The 19,911-nt window shown below is 50.2% G+C and overlaps 1 protein-coding gene across 5 annotated transcripts in view; it reads left to right on the forward strand.

Annotated features, from left to right (window-relative positions):
* Nucleotides 1-19,911, forward strand: part of Ssh (Protein phosphatase Slingshot) — a 307,781-nt gene that overhangs the window by 202,681 nt on the left and 85,189 nt on the right. For all 5 annotated transcript variants that reach the window (XM_077678870.1, XM_077678869.1, XM_077678871.1 and 2 more), the window contains exon 3: nucleotides 16,664-16,758. In XM_077678870.1, coding sequence (XP_077534996.1) covers nucleotides 16,664-16,758 — 95 coding nt within the window. The remainder of the gene's footprint in view (nucleotides 1-16,663; nucleotides 16,759-19,911) is intronic.

Raw genomic sequence — 19,911 nt, forward strand, 5'->3', positions numbered from 1 at the left:
AAAAATTCCACATCGTTTCCTTGACACAAATTCTGGAACTAAAAAACAGATGTACAGTCTTTGTTAAATGTTTCTAGGGCATGCCAGAAGGTAACAGGGCACAAAAAATTCTAAATAGAAGCTTATTTCTCGAGTGAGACCCAAATGTTTTAGGCCAGGAAGCTGGTGAAGTCACCATTTATTCGTGCGTCATAAAACATTTTGCCCCATTTGGACGCTAAGCTCTATTTTTCAATTCGTTGTAGCCTAGAGGCTTTTGGCGAGGTCATAAAGCATAGTTGAGTGAGGACTCACTATTTCGATTGGCTGCAAGAAACGGGAGTGCGTAGATATATTTATAACCTGCATGAGGACGCTGTGCGGAGTTTGTTTACTGAGTCTGGTTGGAGAACTATGTGGCTGATGTGCAGGGGCAGGTAACATTTCCAGAAATGTGCAACACACACACTCACATTTGCTGCCGTGTAAGTTAAGGCTCGCCAGGTGCTGGTCAATCAGTACATTGTTGTGTGGTGTAAACATGTACCGCTCGTGCACAAAGAATCATTGTTTTTTGCGAGGAATACGCGTAGGAACTGAATTCAAGGCTGTGCCCTGCAGGCGTACCAATAAAATACGAGAAAGGGGGCGCGCGAGAGCAACAGTGCGTAAAGGAACCACAATAAAACTTGGAATACTACCCCATCCTCCCTAAGACCTAGAATAAAAGCTCAAGCGTTCAGCGAACTTTGCCCGCAAAATCAGATGGAAAAAAAGCCGAAATTCGCTTTTAATAAGCGGTATATGCCACCGCCACTCCTATTCTACACGCTTTAAAGAACCGCCGATGGTGAATCGATCGCTTAACCGAAACAACCTTTAACGAAATGGGAACAAACGGCTCCTGCTCCCCCGATTTAAAGTCGGCGCCGCTAAAAAGAAAACACGTTGTACCGTTGTAAAAAGAAGCGTGCGTATAGACAGTGTACAGGTAGAGCCCGCCTGCGATTGCGTGACTCCCATCGGAAAGATTGGAAGGCAACGAGACATCCACCCGTTGGCAGCGATCGCCCGCAGGGCGTCCCGTTGGGCCAGTGAAATTGGCCCCCCGGTGGCCTCCCAGCGTCGGCCCGCTATCCGAAAGCGCGCGCACGTTCACGCACGAGCGAGCACGCGGCGACCCGCAGTCCGCCCCCCAGTGAGGAGGCCTTTCACCCCGCCTTTCGCCCTGGTGGCCTCCGAAGGCGAAGAAGCATCTGAGCGTGCATGCGCGCACCCCTTCTTTTCTGGCTCGAGAGGCATGTCATCGTAAAAGAAAGGTGCACGGAGGTGGCCGGGTCACACTGCCACGGGAGAAAATCCTGGCCGACTTCTGCGGCCGAGCGAAAACGGACGGTGCGGGCCGTGCCTTGTCTTCACTCGCAGCGCGGGTGCCGTACTACGTTCGGATCGTGCTCCGGTACGCCGCGGCGTGGCGTAGTGAGGGGCGCTGTAAATCAGCCGTGCGGCGCTAAAACGCGCCGCGACCCCTTTTTGCATGGAGCCCCCCTGCCGGGTTGCGGGGTGCTTCGTAAATTCGCCGCGGCAGCGGTCCCTGCAGCCGGGGGGCGCGAAGCCGCGGGCTGGGTCTGTGCGGGACTGGTTTGGTTATCTGTTGCACATCTCGCTGCGCGAGATTTAGAACCGCCGCGCTACCTTAATCTGCACGAGCTCCGTATAACGCGGTATATGCGAACCTTCTTAGCTGCTCGTGCAGTAAGCCGCGGGAGAAGCCTATTCTGGTGTACGATTATTAAAGCTCACGCGCGGCGCTCCAGTCCTTCCTTAGAAGACAAAACGATCAGGGACAAACCACTTTTGGCGCCAACTGACGAGAATGAAGGAGCGGATTGTCGCGCGGGAAAAGCGGCCCATACACAGTGTGCGTTGCTTCCCTGTGCCTGTCTCGCGTCGCAGTTTCAGAAGTCGAGACGTTGATGGTTACGACTGGGGACGTAGGCGGCACATGCCCGTTTATGTTTTTTTGTTTCTTTTTTCTCTCTTTTAAAACACTGCTGCGTTTATTTAGGTCGTGCGTCTTCCTTGCGAGAAATTTCGACTTGAATACAGTAGCCGGTTGGTATTTGCCCATTTCCTGACCTGCTAGATATACTGGCACTCGTATAATGAGCTAAACGGGCACCGACAGTGAGAACAGCTGCGCAAACTTGGGGTAGTCATTGTTGAGATGAGTAGTGGTTCGGAAGGGACGTGCATTGGGCCCCATTGTGCATTGATCCTCGAGTATGAACATCGTTGGGTGCGCCAGCCTCAGTCGATCCGACGCCTGATTGCTCCAAAGCGCGATGACAGCACGGACACCAGCTTGGCTACTCGTGGTTAGGCTACCGTCATTTCCCTTGTACACCCACGCGCGCTGTGCTCGGCGATGGGGGCCACATTGTCGGCAGTTATCCGGCGTCTGTGAGAGTTCCACGCGCTGCAGTAGACGCCGTCATTGAGCGTAGACGCCGTTGGGCGTTGAGAAGGAGCACATCTGGTATCATGCAAGGGTTCTTTCATTACCCGGAGCGATCTCAGGGGTGACTTTCTTGAGCTCAGGCGGTGCAAGCGCGAGAAGCGAGCAGCTTCATGCGAGGCTGAGTCGGTCTGAGTTTGCACCATCACCCGCTACACCCATATTTCTGGGAGGTTTTTACGCGCCGAAGCAACACCTGGGGTATGTAGTGGAGGGCTCCGGATTTATTTTGACCGCCTGGGGTGAAGGGGAGGGAGGGGGAGATCTTTAACGAGCGCCGAAATCTCGGACACACGGGGTTTGTTGCTTTTCCCCTCCATCATAATCGAGCCCTCGTCCTTGGTCTCAGCAGCACAGCGCCCTAGCCGCTGAGTCACCGCGACGGGTGCCACCCACATTGGTGGGTCACAGCTGCAGAAAAGCGGAATGCTGTCGCGCTTTAATCCGCGAGCACTAAATTCCCCATTGCGCGAAAATCCTGCGTCCGGCGTGGCCGAGCGCCAGTTCAAGAATGGCTAGTGGCGAACAAAAAACAAAAGGAAGCTGGGGGAATTTAGGTTCCGGATTCTAGCTCGGCACTGCTGAGTGCGAGTCGAGCATGGATCTCCTAGACCACGGCCGGTATGTTTTCTTTGTCTTTATTCCTTGACTGGAAAATATCGCCGATTCGTGGCTCCGGCTAACTAAAAGTAAACCTATAGTGAACGCGTTCGACTTGGGAACATGCGTTAGAGGCGGGTTAATGAGTAATTTGAGCATGTTGATAGCAGAAGCAGCCGAGCACGCTTGCGCTTGTATACATGTACGGCGAACAGGGACGATTGGCAAAGCCTCTGGTAACCGAGAGAGGGAGAAAACGAGACAGTGAGAAAAGGACCATGACGGTGGTAACGAGGCAACATAGCCGCACCATTTCGGACGTTTCTGCATCCCTCGAAACGCGCTCGAATCGGGATAGTGATAGGCTCTTCAGGTAGTCTCTAAGCAAATGCTGAGGTGGCGTCTAGGGCGGCCTTTGCATGCCATTACAGTTCGCAGCGCATGATCGTGCGGGCTTCGCAGGTCACATCAAAACTGATGGGCTTGTCATGTCAGGTCATTCATATAGTGACTAGGATGGCCGCCTTTGCCCATCATCTTCAACACCCTCCTTTACCCTCACCCAATTTTCCGAAATAAATGTTTACTCTCTCTCTCTCTCTCTCTCTCTCTCTCTCTCTCTCTCTCTCTCTCTCTCTCTCTCTCTCTCTCTCTCTCTCTCTCTCTCTCTCTCTCTCTCTCTCTCTCTCTCTCTCCTGCCGCGTCGTGAGGGCGCAGTTAAATCACTCGCTGGTTGGAGCGCGCATCGCGTTCCCGTTCGTCCGAGAATAATCGACCGAACCTCTTTCGCTTCGCGTAGAAAATTTAACGCCGCCGCCTATTTTACGAGGCGAGCTCGTTGATATTTGTAGCGCGTGGATGCTCTACAGCGCGTGCAGTGTGGCGCTCCACCCATTCGGCGCCGAGGTCGCCATGCGAGAGAACGATGCGGCCTGCCTAATCAGTTTCGCTCAGCGCTGTCTCGGTGGACGGGGCAAGGGAGGACGGCCACGACGGCGCCGATCCTTTCTACGTCGCCTTGATCGCGCTACGTGTTGTGACGATATCGCGCGCGCGCAACAGAAAACGAAGTGCAAGCTGCGCATTTTTTTTTTTTACGGTCTAGTATTCCAAGAAAGAGCATCACATCTAAAGTGGTATAGTAAAGGGTGCGCCTAATCATATCCCCGTTAGGCTCAAACTCGAGCAGCTACAAAAGCTGGCTTCACTGTTATAACACCCTATTTGCGGTGGTGCACCCTTTACAGGCAGCGCAGTTTTTGTTCTTGTCTTTTTTTTTTTTCTAACTCTACCGGACCAAGTCCAAGCTTAAACAGCTCCTGTGTTAAAAGATCGATAAGTGCATCCTTGAAGAATGCGTGAGCATCTCATCCCTCTCCCTCGCGAACTTGCGCCTCGACCCGATGCGCACACCCCGCTCCGGCTCTACAAGCTCACCGCGCGGCGTTTCTCGCACACCCCTTGCACAACGGTACCCACCGTGCTTTGAGTTTAACAGTTTCAATAGCCACATTTGCACGTTTTAGTCGCCTAAGCCATGCGGAGCTCTGGTCTTTGCTGACCGTGGCCGCCTCACTGCACAGAACTGTGGAGACACGGCGCACAGAGGCGCGATGCTAATGGGTGCTAAGCTCGAGTAGCACAGGCCGACCGCTGCGGCAGCCGCTCTGAGAGGCAGCTGGAGGAGTCGACCCTCGTTCCGAGCGCAGCGAGAGGACGTGGCCGCGGCGCGGCTAAAAGGAAAACAAGGGCTGTTCCGGCGTCGTGTAATGACGGCTAAGTGGTCGGCGCCGGAGTTCCTTCGGCTCCGAGGGGCCATGGCGGCGATGATCGCTTCCGCGGTGGGTGCGTGGATCCGCCCGGTGCTTGGCACAGCGGCAGCGCTGTACAGTGCGGAACCCCGTACCACCGCGGCGCCTGCAGGGCCGCCGCTTCCTTCCATTGTCCTTCCGGGCTGGGCTCCTCTCTCTTTCGAGCTCGTTACTCGCGATGAACAACGAGAGCGCGTCTGATGCCGGCTGATCTGAGACGTCGGCTGCTGGCACGGCCTTCACCTAGAAACCAGCGCTCGCCTCGCCCGCCGCGCCCGTGCATGTCTAATGCGAATACCCGGTGCAGCTACTGCCCCAAATTACCAGTATTGTTCATGTACCAAGACATGTACTGTTTTTGCCTTTCTTACCACTGCCGTTAAGATTGAATGTATTGTGCTGATTCACAGTATATTTGTACACTGCTGTATCTTGTGTAAACGCGAGGCATTGGCCGTGTCAGGAGACGCTTGGATCTCTATTTGCCTTGCCTCGTGGGCATATGGAATTACGTCCGAAGAAAATATTTGTCTTGACGCTCTTTTGGCGAGATTGGGATCAATCAATCAATCTTTATTTTGTTCTTAGAGAGGAAGAAAGGGAGGACTGCGGAAATAAGCTGCGTACTAGCACCTTGACAAAGCCCGCGCCCCCCGGTACAGATTTGTGCAGCAGCAGTATAGTAATGAGGTGCACACATTTGGGCATAGAAAAAAGAAACAAGGGACAGTGTATGACATAACACCCAATATCAATCGAAGTGGCGCAACAAAAGATTACAGAAGGCGATAACGGCAAATAAGATACAGCATACAGAAACATGGCTGGCTACTACCGCAGAGCGCATGCGCTAGGCCATAGTCCAATATCACTGCACTGAACAAAATAAAAGAATATGACCGATAATACGATAAAATACGATAAAAATGCGATTATACTAAAAATATTACAGGTAATACGGGATACGGGTTGATGAGAAGGGTAGTTGATGAAAAGAAGGTCTGGAAAGAATGGAGTGCCCGGTTAGGGTCTCATTTGTTGTCCACCCCTTTCCCCACTTACTCGTTATCATTTATCGGCCAGAAGAGAACGTCTCTGTTGCGGGGCACTGACCGGGGATGCTTGGAAACGCGCAGCTGTCTGGCGTCTGCGCATGCGCTATTGAAGTTCAGATTTTGGTGGCGGCTATATTGTCAGAGAAAGAGAAAAACCGGTAGGAAACATTGGGACTAGGTTTAGTGCCAAACTTTCACGCCGCTACTTCTAAATTATAGATCTATATTGATGCTGGGTTCGTGGCGTTAGCCGGCGTGTGAAAGTTAAAAGAAAAATATTCGATTATATTAGAAATAAGCTTTTATGCTGTAGCCGCAGGTGTATTATTTCAAACATTCACTTATTCGAGGTTTTTGCGCATTTTTCCATCCGTCGCGCACGCAGAAAACCAATGGAATGCAGAAGCATCGTCTTCTGCATGAAGGAAGCCATTGGCGACCTCGGAGTGCGTGAAGTGGTTTTCTTTTGTGTACAACGCGCCTCCGAAAATACTCTTTGCGCGCGCGCACACGCACACACGCACGCACAAAGATGCCACAGATTTATCGCATTTCTGAAGGGCTACCGTGAGCGAGAATATTTTGTACACAGCGAATTCAACGTGAACTCTTAAGCCTCCTCCTCATCCCCTTTCTCCTGATAGTTATGCTTAGACGGTAGCAGGGCCATTCATTTTGTAAAATAATTTATCTGTTCATTGTTGTGCACCGAGGAAAAATTTATGCCCTGAGTTGATATGATTTATCAAATTTTAGATATATTAGATAGGTAGCTTTACCAGGTTCTCAGCCCGACAAAGCACGTGATGTTTGCTGATAACTTCGTCAATCTATGTGGATTTGCAAGCAAGCTGGAAAAAATGTTTAGTGCGTTATTGATGAAAGTGTGCGGAAAGTTCAGTGGTATCCTCTAGATCAACGCGAAGGAACCAGAAATTGTCAAACGTGCTGGAGTATCCTTTTAGAGTACGTAATGCGATGGAGGCGAAAAGCAAAAACGCCCGTGTGTACGAGATTTCGGCGCACGTTAAAGATCCCCAGGTGGTCAAAATTAATCCGGAGCCCTCCACTACGGCGCGCCTCATCGCCTGCGTTGCGTCGGCGCGTTAAACCCCCACAATCAATCAATCTAGAGTACGTAATGCCATTTAAGTAGTATTACTGCCTCGAACAGTCACTAAATTCCAAAATCAAGCCGCGAGGTTCAGTTAGGCGAAGTGCTTACAGCGGCTAGAGTGCATTACGGAAGCTTCATAAAAAGGTAGCCTCCTTCAGTCACTTAAAGGAAGTGGGTGTTGCTGCTTTTGCTACTCTATTAATTAAGGAGCACAAACATGCAGTTCTAGAAGGGACATAGAAATGATGCGTGGATCAGCCTTTAATGTACGGAAACTATAGGCAGTTTTAGCATATCGTTCCCGTGTTTGCGTTACCGTTTACCGTGTTACCGGAAGCGCTGGTGACGGTGAAGCCTGTGCCGGTAAGTTACCGTTCGCGGTAACTCTCGCGCTGCGCAGTTTACTCCCGCAAACACGGTAAACGGTAACGTAAACACGGTAACGATATGCTGAAACTGCCTTATGTCACATATAGCACCCTTAAGTGTAGGGGCGCGCATCGTAGATTAGAAAGCGCCATAACGCGGAGGACAACTAGGCTGGAATCGAGAAAAATATGCACTGCAATGCAATGCAATGCAAAGAATTATCAGCAATTGGAAGGCACAAGAAACGGGCGATTTTTATTCCACGGAGGCAGAATCGTGGCAGATGGAGCTGTGAGGTAGGAAAAGTCGGGAGTGAGGGATGGATTCGCAGATGCAGGACAGAGGGGTGAGGAAGGAATCGGGAGGTGTCTTCGCCCTGTAGTGGGCTTCGAACGGATGATGATGAGTGGTGTAGAAGGGAATGGGGTGGGAAGAATGCTCAAGGACCAGGCGTTTTGCGTGGAACTCGTATTCGTGACCTAACTCGTTTCATTAAGGTGACGGCTAACAACTCCCCGTGCGACTCAGGTCGTCCTGCTCGCTAACCAAACCTGTTCCTGCCGCCTTTTTACACGCCGATTAGGCATAGTCCTTCCGCGCGTGTGTGTATACCCTCCATTCACTGATCAGTGGTATTTGTGGTTGTGCTTTTAATCTCGTTGCTGGGTCTGAGCACTCGTCCGCGCGAACAACTCTACTCTATCTATAGGCGGAAGAAGTTTTGCGTTGGCCGCGTTTCCTGTCTCTCGGTATCGGTCGTTGATCTTTCGCGTTGACAACAAGCACGCGACTAGCCGTGCTCGCCGGAACATTTTGGGCGCAAGATGGCATTGCCCGACCCACAGTCTGGGCACTCGAGACGCAAGTGCGTGAGATAACGAGCCACTTAAAAAAACACTCAACTGTGGTAGGGAATGCTGTAACAGTTGTCGGGCGACTTGAAGACTGCACCAACGACGAGGGAATTTTCAGGCCTTAGATGCCTCATCAAACGGCAATAGTGGCCGTAGTCGTCGTCGTCTTTGTCCGTCAACACAGGGGTACCAAAATGGGTCACCGCTGTAAAACAAAAACAAACAAACAAAAAAAACTGTGCTTGATTTCTCTCTCATAGGAATCGGCAAAACACGAAAGGGAAATGTGCAGCGAAACCTGCAGCCGAGCATGATTTGCGGGTCGGTGGCTGTCTTGTGGATGTGCTTGGCGAGCGAAGTCCTGCTGGCGGGTCGCTTCGGCAAAGGTGTACGCGTCATTTCCGTGACGGATATGACGTCAGTGAAATCTTGATTGTAAGGTTTAACGCGCCGACGCAACGCAGGCGATGAGGCGCGCCGTAGTGGAGGGCTCCGGATTAATTTTGACCACCTGGGGATCATGAACGTGCGCCGAAACCTCGTACACACGAGCGTTTTTGCTTTTCGCCTCCATCAGAAAAGGTCACTGAAATCTTGGTGTATCCCGGCATAAAACACGTTCGTGCTAAAATATAAAACCCGAAAACGAACAGCCCAAGTATAACGTACTCTTCAGTACTAAAGGTTGCTTCCCCGCAAGAAGACCCTGTGTGCAGGGGTGCACCCTTTACAGGCCGCTGCTTGCTTCGTTGTACTGGCTTCATTTCCGTGACGGATATGACGTCAGCAAAATCTTGGTGTATCCAGGAATAAAACACTTTCGTGTTAACAAATCAAAACGTATTTGGTCCGTGCGGGATTTGAACCCGGGTCGCAGGAGCAGGAGGCAAGTGCGCTTGCCACGTACTAACCCGGCATCCTGGTAGCGTGACCCGTGAAAGGTGCACGTGACTAGAGTTCGGTGCACGCGGATCACAGATCGGACTGTGGAGAAGCTGCGCCATGAATTGCGGCCAGGGTGCCTTTGGGAGTAAATCCCGTCAACAGAGACGAAAGCGAAGAACGAAGCACAAAGCGATGTAGCAGTATAAACAATTCTTTGACAGTCGTTAGGCTTTCGCCTTCGAAGTACGTAAGGAGATTTTCAGTTCCAGAGGGATATTTTTTTTTCCCGGCGCGCATGATTCCAGCTATTCCGGTGCCGTGTGCCCGAATTAGTAAGCACCCGACCCACCAAAACACGGCTCGCTAGTCCCGGCGTATCATAATTCCCGGCGTGACACAGAGACGACACCGAAGGCACGCATAGCGGGCACAATGCGCATGCATATGCGCTTTCATCCCGGAGCATGCCTCCTTGCGTGCTGCCCGCCATAAAGGTGCGACGCCCTCTGTTCCACCCACCGCGAGCTCGTTCCAAGCGAGTGCTTACCACATCCGTCGGCCGTTTTTCCCCGGTTGCCGCTAAAAATACTGCCTCGTCGCCGGGGCCGAGCGAGCCGAACAGCGGAGACGAGCTGCACAAGGGTCAGGGGTTGCTGCTCTGCTGGCACGGCCGCTTCCTTTCTCTCTTTTTTAGCTCGACTGTATGCCTATGAAGCAAACGGCGCGGGACGTTTCGGCCCCGTCCGCCTTTCGCCCATCCTTGTCATCCATCGCGTTTAAGCGTGGCACGGAAGTAAGTGCACGGCGTCGGATGGCTCGTTTCCGCAGCGCTGTAAAGCGCGCAGGACACCGCGTAAAAAAGCAGCGCCTCGTGCGTTATGGCTTTCCCCGGCAGTTTACGCCTTCTATCTCTCTCGTTTTTGCTACATCTAGGCACCGTGATTGGGGTCACATAGTATGTACAGTTGTGCATGGTCTCTAAGGGAGTGCCAGGGCAGTGGATTCTACTTTCACCTTCCGCATTGGTTACAATGGGGATGTTTCTTTGGGTGTTTCTTTTTGCTTTTTTTTTCGTCCCCGCTCTGTGCCGCCAGTTGCGTCATACCCCTGTCACACGGGCACTTTCAATCGCGATTGAGTCGATCCGGATCGGGCGCTGCTACACGGCACTTTCAATCCCGATCGTGCCCTATCGCGCTCGAACTCAATCTTCGTTTCTCGATCGCTATCGGGCGAGAGCGGTGACACTCTCGTCCCCGCTGAGTAATGGCACAGAAGATGACAACTTCAGCTAACGCCACAAATTGTATCAAATAACTTTACCCAAATAAGCGTGCAGTAACATTTATATAGTTCCGTTACCAAACGCCGGCCGCGAAGTACATTTTTGTGCCATCTGGCGTGCGCGAGTGCAACCGGTGCAACTTCTCGATCGGGATCGAAGCGTGCCGTGTAGCAGCGGCGCTGCGTCGAGCGCGCTCGAAAAGTCAATCGCGCTTCGCTTCAATCCTTATTGAAAGTGCCCGTGTGCCAGGGGTATTACGTAATTTTGTAACGCCGAAGAGTGTGGCAGGGAACGGCGTGCGTTAATAAGAATTATGTAGTAATATCAGATAATGCATCATTCAAAAGTACTGTAAATTAAGACGCCGGATGGCGGCCTGTTATAACCGCGTTATGTTATGACCGCGTATCATTGTCTCGTAAACACAGCCTGTGTAGAAAAACGTGATATGCTTTTGATTCTGGTGGGCTTGTTCATCCGAAACCTGTCGGCAAAAAACCATCTCGAAAGGAACGGTTTAACGTATTGTATAGTGCCATTTTCGCGCGAGGCCTCGTAATTTTATCCTCATCCAGTAACGACTAGTCAAGACGAGGAAATGCGATTACTGCCACGCCGACGTGTGAATCATTCACATAAAATCAGTTTCTCGCCTATAAATCAGCAAGAGACTAGAAAAAAAAAGTTCTATCCGCAGGTAAACTTGTGGTTTAAAGCTTCTTTAAGGAAAACTAGGTCGGGCGGTTAATGTGCCTTTCCCCGGTTCCGTGTTAGCCCAGTTCGCAAGTGGAACCGTTCACAGGAAAGCGAGCAGCGCTTGCGTGGTGGTCACGTAAATCGAAATCCGTTCCAGAAGAGATTTGTCTCTGCATTTGGAGAATAACAGCGGAGCTTCTAGAGCATTCTCTGCAGAGGAGTATGAAATATGGCGAGAGGCTCGAGGCATAGTGGAAGTTGAAATGTTGCCTCTTGGGAAAACTACGAAAGAGAAATGCTAAACAAATTTCGTGAGTGCGGGTGCGTTATGCCGTTGTTTTCCGCGCTGTATTGTTGCTATGCTGACGGGCTTACCCTGTGGCTGTCAGTGAGCTTTATCGTCATCAGACGCGTTATGAAACGTTGCGCGCGTCATCGTCGGCGCCTGTGTGCATGGAGGCGTGTGTGTGTTCGAACGTCGCGCCTCGCTTGGCCGGCTGCGCGGATCGCGGCGTTGGGCGGAATCGGCCGCCTTGGCGGTGCCACGTGCAGAGAAGCGAGCAAGGGTGTCACGCTCTCCCGACGCCGTGCTGTCGCCAAGGGCGGATCCTTCCTCAACCCTCCCAAGGTGCCTGATTTATCAAGCTGGCGTCAAGGGCGATCCACAACTATAGGGGGGCACACTGCCGTCAGATTTGACGCGTTGTGCCCTTTTGAACAGCTACAATCGGTGATCTCTAAAGCGAAAGCTTTCTTGTACCTGTGCTGCGCGGTCGTTTCAAAGGCCTTCCGAAGGCCTTTGAAGTAGTTCTCTGTCGAGTGCCCCATTGTAAATACGTAGGACGCACTTGAGGGTGAGCGTTTAACTGTCATTTGAAAGGTGCCGCGTAGCACAGGCATTAGTGGCACCGATGGCGTCCTGTCAAAAAAACCAATGCATTTCCCCGTAGACCGGCTGGTCGACCGAAAAGCTCTGATAAAATCTCTGGACACACGGTGCGTGAGTAAAACCGGTTACCTGAAAATCACGAAGAAATGAAAGCTTCTAGATAAGACAGTATACACGCATCGACCGCGAGGATGGAGTGCAATAGTGTACCTTTATCTCATAAGCCGCGTATCGGTGTACATTTAGATCGTTCGTATAGATGCGTGTACTTGGTGCGCGAACAATCGTCGCGTGGATTCGTTCTTCATTAGCGATGTGGGTATTTGAAGGGTTGAAGATTGATTGGATGCACTTTCGGCGAAGGTTTTGACCCACTTTTGGCGCAGCTTTGTTGTCCGAAACCTTTCGCGCTTCTCTCAACGTTCTTCGAGAAGGGATGCTAAAGCTTTTTCTCGCTATGCGCGTGCGCATCCATTTTTTGCTTGAAATGGCATCTCACGCAGGCGTTTTTTATTCTTCGATGCCACGAAGCATCGTCAGAATGACTTCGTGTGTCGGAGTGGACACAGTCAGTGTGCGCGTGTTGAAAGAAAGTAGACGGTGCGGTCTACTTGTTTCCTATCATTAGTACGCGGAGTCGTCACGCACGGTGTTCCCTCGTGACGGCACGGCGCCCCATTTCTTTTAAAGCTGTTTTACATCGTTGTGCTGTGCACCGTCTCAATACCGACGCGTTTCATGTTACGACATGGCACACTGGCGCCGAGCTCCGCGCCACAGTCGCATGCTGGGCTGACGATGTGTGTTTCTACATGAGCGACTGAGCGTTTCACGGTACGTTGTCATAAAATACGTTTCCACACGAGCAGCCGCCGCGCGTTGCGTAATGCTTCCTAAGCGAGCGGTTCAGGTTACGTCGGTGCGACAGTGTTGAAGAACGCGTTGACACGGGAGGTTGTTCCACAAACGTTGACTTCGGCTCAGTGCTGCGTGCTTCGTAGTTAAGAAGCGCACGAACTTGTGCACTTAACTTAAACAAACACTACCGGAGAACCTGCGCATTTTTATGCGTCTGGTGTTACAAATAACAGCTGGTGTTGCGATGAAAAAGCATTACCTGCTTTAACTGGGAGCGCTTTTGCGTGAGATTCGGTTACTGCGAATGTAAGGTTTAAACTTTTTGCTCTCCTGGTTTCGTGGCAATATTTTCGGGAAGTACAGCGCGAGGGCGGGGGCAATGAAATATTTAGAGAAGGGTGGGAGAAATAAACATTTTTATACCAATAAATTGGTTTTCTACTTCCTTACCAGCTGACGTGGAAACACGCGTGTCAGATTACGTGAACGCCTCTTGATTTTTTAAAAGCGTGGAGCCCTTTAGGGGCTCGCCTTGTCGCCACAGCTCGTTCGCTGTGACAATGTCTAGAGACTGCCGGAATGGGGTGGCGCAGTGAGATAACGGACCCAAGTAGAGCCCTACGGCGTTACGGCGTAACGGACCCAAACAGAGGCTTTAAAAACGAGCGGTTTATATTGTCTTATAACCATTAAATACTCCTGAACCGCTGGCGCTTGTCATACATATCCCGTTAGTTTTGTGCAAAGAAAAGTGCAGGTACATTTGAGGCAAAATCTGTGCGTATAACCGGCATCCCCGCGTCTATTTAGTTAGGAACGCCCGTTGGGTTGGTTTTTAGGATAATAAGCGAAAAAAGTGACCGCCAAAAACGACGCGTTTCAAACTGCGCAGTCAGGCGCCGGCGCGTGCGAGATCCCGCCCGCCCTGTTCCAGACAAGGGGCGCGCGAGCACTGCGAAGGCGGTAAATTTGAATTGCATTGGACAAAACTCAGTTCAGTTCATCAAGAGAGGTGTGAGACAGGGAGGCGAAGAGCGTGATGGCTTGTAGCAGTGAGCGGATAACGGCGCCACAGCCCGTTATGGCGAATCACTGCTCTGCACTTCCGACAGCTGTCATGTTGTGCGGAACGGCTTTAATTTTTGATTACCGCGCTGTTCCACCTCCTTGGTACAGGTTCCAGGAAAGTGAACGTCTCCTACGATCGTACACGAAGCGTTAAAGCCGTAAAAAAGCGCCGTTATAAATGCGATTACAAGAGGCGTACGTTAGCTACAAACTACATAAACGTAATCGACGAAGCTACGGTTGCCCAATGTGTTTGCGCTTTAGTCTTGTTAACGTCCGCCTTGGTGAACCGTAGCGTGCTGGCTTACGCTGGGAAAAGAACCCTTATATCTATGCGTACGCTTGGTGGGTGCTCAAAACAAGAAAAAGAAATCACTCCTTATTACGCGGCTGCATGTCGTTTTCTTGAAAGTTATCCCGTAGCATCGAACCATCTTTCGTGTGATAGTACCGATATAATGACTCGCTACTGCAGCAAGTTCCTATTACTGGATAAATCGCGAGATCACAAAATAACGTGTGGACAGTGTGCTTTCCTCGAACTACGAAATAATAATAATAATAATAATAATAATAATAATAATAATAATAATAATAATAATAATAATAATAATAATAATAATGATAATAATGAAAAAATAAACACAGCGGGTGTGATGCCTTGCCTTCAATGAGTCCGGCCGCCGGATGCAGGCGGGGAGACGAATGTCAACATTTCGGAGGTTCTGGCGGCGGCGACGACCTTTCCGGGAATGAAATTCGTGGCTTCGCCGTATGCACAACGCGATTCTATCGCCACCGCCGCAGTGTCGACGCCCGCATAAAGTTGTGTTTGCGGAACAAATATGCACGGCACTCGAGGTGTGGGCGGGGGCGCGCCTTATCAGTCACGCGTCGTCGTCACCTGAGGGGAAATCTAGGCCGGAGGTCGTTCGCCCCGCCTGTTCTCCGTGGAGCGCCAGTTCGACGTACGGCTCTCGTGTTGCCAGAAGCCCCGACAATATTTACGGGCGTTTATGTCGCACTTGTGGGTGCCGACACGTAGACCGCGGGTTTTCTTTCTTTTTTTTTTCTGCATCTATGTGTAGATCAGCAAATATTGAATGCGAGGGGGTGGTTAGGCGCGTGCTCGTCGTGAAACTCTGCGGTTATATACAGGCCAAATGTCGTGGAATCTGAAGCACTGCACAAAAGCCCCGTTATAACGGTAGTTGTCGGGACGGAAAACTGACTTCGTTATACACGGCGCTTCATTATAAGCAATTCTCTCCCTGAACTGCAGCCCGGACTGCAAAAAACTTCGACTGAAACAACGGAATTCCGAGTAAAGAGGGGTCTTTGTAACGAGGTTTTACTTAAAAGTTGCGGTCTTTTATTTCACTCCTGCTGCTCTTGGTGTCGGCCTTCAGAAGATCCCTTTTCGTTCTCATCTTGTTGCGGTCGTGCTGGGCTGCCATCTTATCTGCTTCCTCTACCCGTAGCCGCCTTCACTACTTGAGGGAGCTCCTAACGATTGATCGCCGACCTACTGTCGCTTGTAATGAAGGGTTGCGACACGCTTGTTTGGAATGTTCGCTTCGCTTCAGTTTCCTCGCGCTTTTCAGATATTGCCACGACCAGAGAGAAGTTCGGTAGTCCGCAATATATCCGCCTCGAGAAGAAGCGTGCTCTCACGTCATCCTGCACGGATCCAACGCCAGGGCGTTGTGCTGCAACGTACGTTGTCGCGTGCTTGATCGGTCACACAGGCTCGTGTTCTCGGTAACTGCATATGTCATTCGAAAAAGCCTTCTATATGTACCCCCGCACGGAAGCACACCACGCGTTCGATATCGATTGGTGTTTTTAAGTCGCATCGTCAGGGAGTGGCTGGGGTTAGTCACTAGCTCGCCGGGACGATTTGTAACGGGGTTTGGGGGGCTTTTGTGAAGCCAACGAAACGCGAAAACGTAGAAAAGTATAATTAGAGTGGCGTTGTACTGGGGGCGATGGTTTCATTTCGACCACTGCAACGTGTATGCAGAATGCTCGTGATGTGAAATTCCGGAGTCGTTGCATTGCACACTCAGTGTTTGACTTTGGAACCTCCTCCTTCCTGTATGCACAATGTTTGTGATCCGTTTATCGCAAGAACGTCTTACCTCTGACTAAAGCGGTTGTTTATGAAGTGTTCGTGCGTTTCAATGTTCAGGTTTGACGGCAGGGAAAACTTTGCAACAAAACATTTTTTCGTAGTAACCCATTGGGCAAGATCTGGCACAGAGAATGTCATATCGCTTCAGAACTGGTTGCTATAGTAGGAGCTATCCCTACTATGGGGATTTAAATAATACAGATCGTTCTCAGTGACTCGTACTAATCGCTTGTTAACAGTTACAGAAGCGTCACTTTTCTTTTTCGAAATTGGGTATACTGTCTGGATTGCTTCCGACTGCTACCTTAATTTTTCATCGCATGGCCGAGTTAGTAATCAGAAACGTGCGCATCGCCTTGAAAACGCATTTAGGATGTATCTATCAAGGTATGCTTTGCGTAATGGGTTATTTTCCTTTCCGTCTTGTCCATGTCAAACATTTATACGCGTACGCGCAACTGACATCGTACAAATGCTGTCATGCAGTGATCCGTTGAAGTGTGTGCTCAAGCGTGCCCTTTTTTTCCCCTTTTTCTCTGCCGCAGTATCAGCGAGTCGTACTTCGCCGTCAAGGGCACCGCCCTGGTTCTCCCCCACGATGAGTCCATGCACGTCTACCGCTGCTCCAACAACAACGTCGGTGAGTGTGTTTGCGGGTACCGCCCCTGGCAGAAGAACCGCGCTATGCAACCTCGGAACAAACAAGCTGGGAAGGCTTCCTCCGAAGCAGTCGGTAGTAGGGACACTGAAGGGAAGCGTGGGGTGTCCCTTCACAGGTCCACACTGCATTCGCGCCACGGTTTGGTGCGATTGACCGCCTCTTTGCGTGGACGGTCCAGCTATTGCGTGTCGTGCACTGCGCGTGTGTGGGGCAGCGGCGAGGCAAACGGCCCGCAGAGGGAAGGAAGGAGGGGCGGGCAGTGAGGGAGGTAAACGCGTACGTGTAATTGAAAGGTCCAGGTGGAGCCTCCTTCGTTGATGCGCAAGTATAGGCCAAGGGAGAAGTCCATGTAACGAGCAAAAGAGCGGTCGATGTTGAACCGTCTGGCTGGATCACTTAAGGCTTTTCGTGAACACGGTTACTGTGATCGACCACTTGGAATGCTATTAGATACTTTTAGTTGTGAGCGTTATGCAGTTTCCGATCTGATAAAATAGCGAGCAGCGCTAGCAAGGCGGCCTGACAAGTTTACGCTGTTCGAGGCAATCATACAAAGCGGTAAACGCAGTTTACCTCGTTATCGGTGTCCCAACCTCTTTAACGCTGAAGTTCACCATATATATATATATATATATATATATATATATATATATATATATATATATATATATATATATATATATATATATATATATATATATATATATATATATATATATATATATATATATATATATATATATATATATATATATATATATAGTTGCAAGAAACAGTTTATTGGACACCGGTCAAACTTATGAAAAAAAAGGGGACGCACGTCGAAAGAGGAATGGTTTTTAACGTTTCGGCCGGAGGTCGGGCCTTCGTGAGAATAACCACTTTTTTTCATATATATGAGTGTAGTGCCGAATGTGGACGGCTAGGGTTCCCTTTGCGAAAAGAAAAGAAGGTTGCTTCAGATCAGTTGTGTGAGCTGAGCGGAGATTGTCACACTTTATGCTTCTTATTTTGAGCAATTAAGCGGCCTTTACTTCGGTAACCTTCCCCTTATGATGGTATGTAAGCTATGGTGAGTCACCAGAAGTGGCGCATATTCCGTTACAGCATCGGAAACGCTCGTTCTGTCAGTGCGTAGATATCTAAAAAAAAATGGTGGCTGGTAAACTCGGTAGGTTTTGCCGCATTGCTTAGTTGCCGAACAGGAAAGCAAGCTTTCCGTTATATTCACTTAGTGCGCGGGTTGCGAAACTCTCGTATAGCTCAAAGTTACTGCCGTAGGTTGCTACTAACACTATTTATAACTTGTGTGGTTGTTTAAAAGTTGGCCAGTGAAATAAAATAGCGTCCTCTGGCGCGATATTTCCTCCCCAGGTAAGTGCAGGCCCGGCACTTAATTGCAATGCAGACCATTTATTAAACACGTTGTTATGCCGTGCATCGCCCCTAAACCCCAGCATAAATATGCCAAACTACCTTTATAGTATACGAAAAGAATGCGTTGGCCTAGTGAGAAAACATTTCACAATACAAAAAATAAAGGCATCTCACACTAACGCGTTAGACTGGTAGCGAAGCTCTGCGCGACCTTCACTACCGGTGGTAATGATTGGACATCACCTTGGACGGGCGTACGCTGTGACGCGTGTTTTTCATTCCTAGCAACTGTTCCCACGTTGTCGGCGAACGTTGAACTTTTTCTCGTTGAGAGCAAGTGCTGCCACGATTACGGAGAACGCTGGAGTTTATTATTTTTTTTCGGCCAATCTTGGCAAATCTCCCTTAGTGGGTATGCTTGGCTTGACAAACGTGCGCAGGGGACGCTGGGTGGTCGGAGGGCTAGCATTTTCTGGGGTTTTGTTAACTGCCGGGCAATCGCCTCGAGGCCCGCGCTCACGTGCGCGCGCGCATACATTTCTTGGTGTTTTTAAGTGCGGACACGTAAAAATTGAGATTTACTAAACAGCGTCGCTGTTAAACTCTCACATGTCTTGAAACAAAATTAGCATTGCTGGACCTTGAACACTTGTGGTTCGCTCCGGAAGCCGCAAATTTTACCCCTAGGCTATTGAGGCCGAACTTGGGAGTTGTTCTAGCTGTTGGTAAAAAGAATTAGGAGCGTTCCAAGCGAACTCGGAGATGGCGTTGGGTGCGCACAGGAAGTTCCTAGCTTGTACCTGTCTGGAAACGGGGTGTGGCCCCGCTCGCTAATGTTTCGCGCAAGAGCGCTAGCTGGGCCCCTTCTTTACTACCCACCCTAGCTTCCTTCGCTTTTAATTATAGCTTTCAAAAGCCATTTGCGGCCAATCGCAACCTTGTGCGACTCCAATCTCGGCTAAAGAATGCCGACCCAGCAAGGAAGAGGAGCGCACGTCACCGTTGCTAAGCGCAGAGCGACTCTATACCGCCCGACTCTGGCAGTAGCCTGGGCTGCTCGTTCCCTACCAGTTTCGCATTGCCAGACATTTGGGAACGACTGTAGTTGGCAAGGCTTCAGAATTGATATGGCGGGTAAAGGTGCGGACAGCAGCTTAGTGTTTAGGAAAAAAGGAGGTGGCGCGATTGTCTTAGGGGTGGTGCCCTCCTTCCAGGGCCCCAGGGCAGCGTTTTAAACGCCCGTCGCCAATCGTGAAGCCTCTACCCGGAGACGTCCTCAAACTTTCTATCTCCATACTAGCAAGAATATTGGACCTTAAATTATGTTCTGGTGTTGAACAATCAATTGAAAGCATGACCTACGAACGATTTTTTTTTTTCAATAAACAAATGCTTTCACCGCACCGAACCATGTCGGCAGCGGTCCTCGTAGTGCTGAAAGATGCCCCTCGAAGCATTCAAACACGTTCATAGTACCATGTTGGAACCCCTAAAATAGCAAGAACGAGCTCCGCACTGAGCGCACTTTTTTTACCGGCGGAAATTTTGGTTGAAGGGAGCAGCGTTGCTCAGTCCGGTAAGCGAGCAACATTGCTCCTTTTTGGAGACGAACATTTGATAAATCGCAGGTAGTCCTTTTAGGGAAAAACTACCCTTCTTAAGTGCTGTCAGCGCAGATTCGTGGCCTCCCGGTCCTGGGAGACTGACTACACCCTTCCTCATTTCACTTGCTTGCAGAAAACGTTCATTACTACT

This window comes from Haemaphysalis longicornis, unplaced genomic scaffold (genome assembly GCF_048455015.1).
Source record: "Haemaphysalis longicornis isolate Haplotype H1 unplaced genomic scaffold, Haemaphysalis longicornis Haplotype H1 scaffold_7, whole genome shotgun sequence".
NCBI classification, from domain to species: Eukaryota; Metazoa; Arthropoda; class Arachnida; order Ixodida; family Ixodidae; genus Haemaphysalis; species Haemaphysalis longicornis.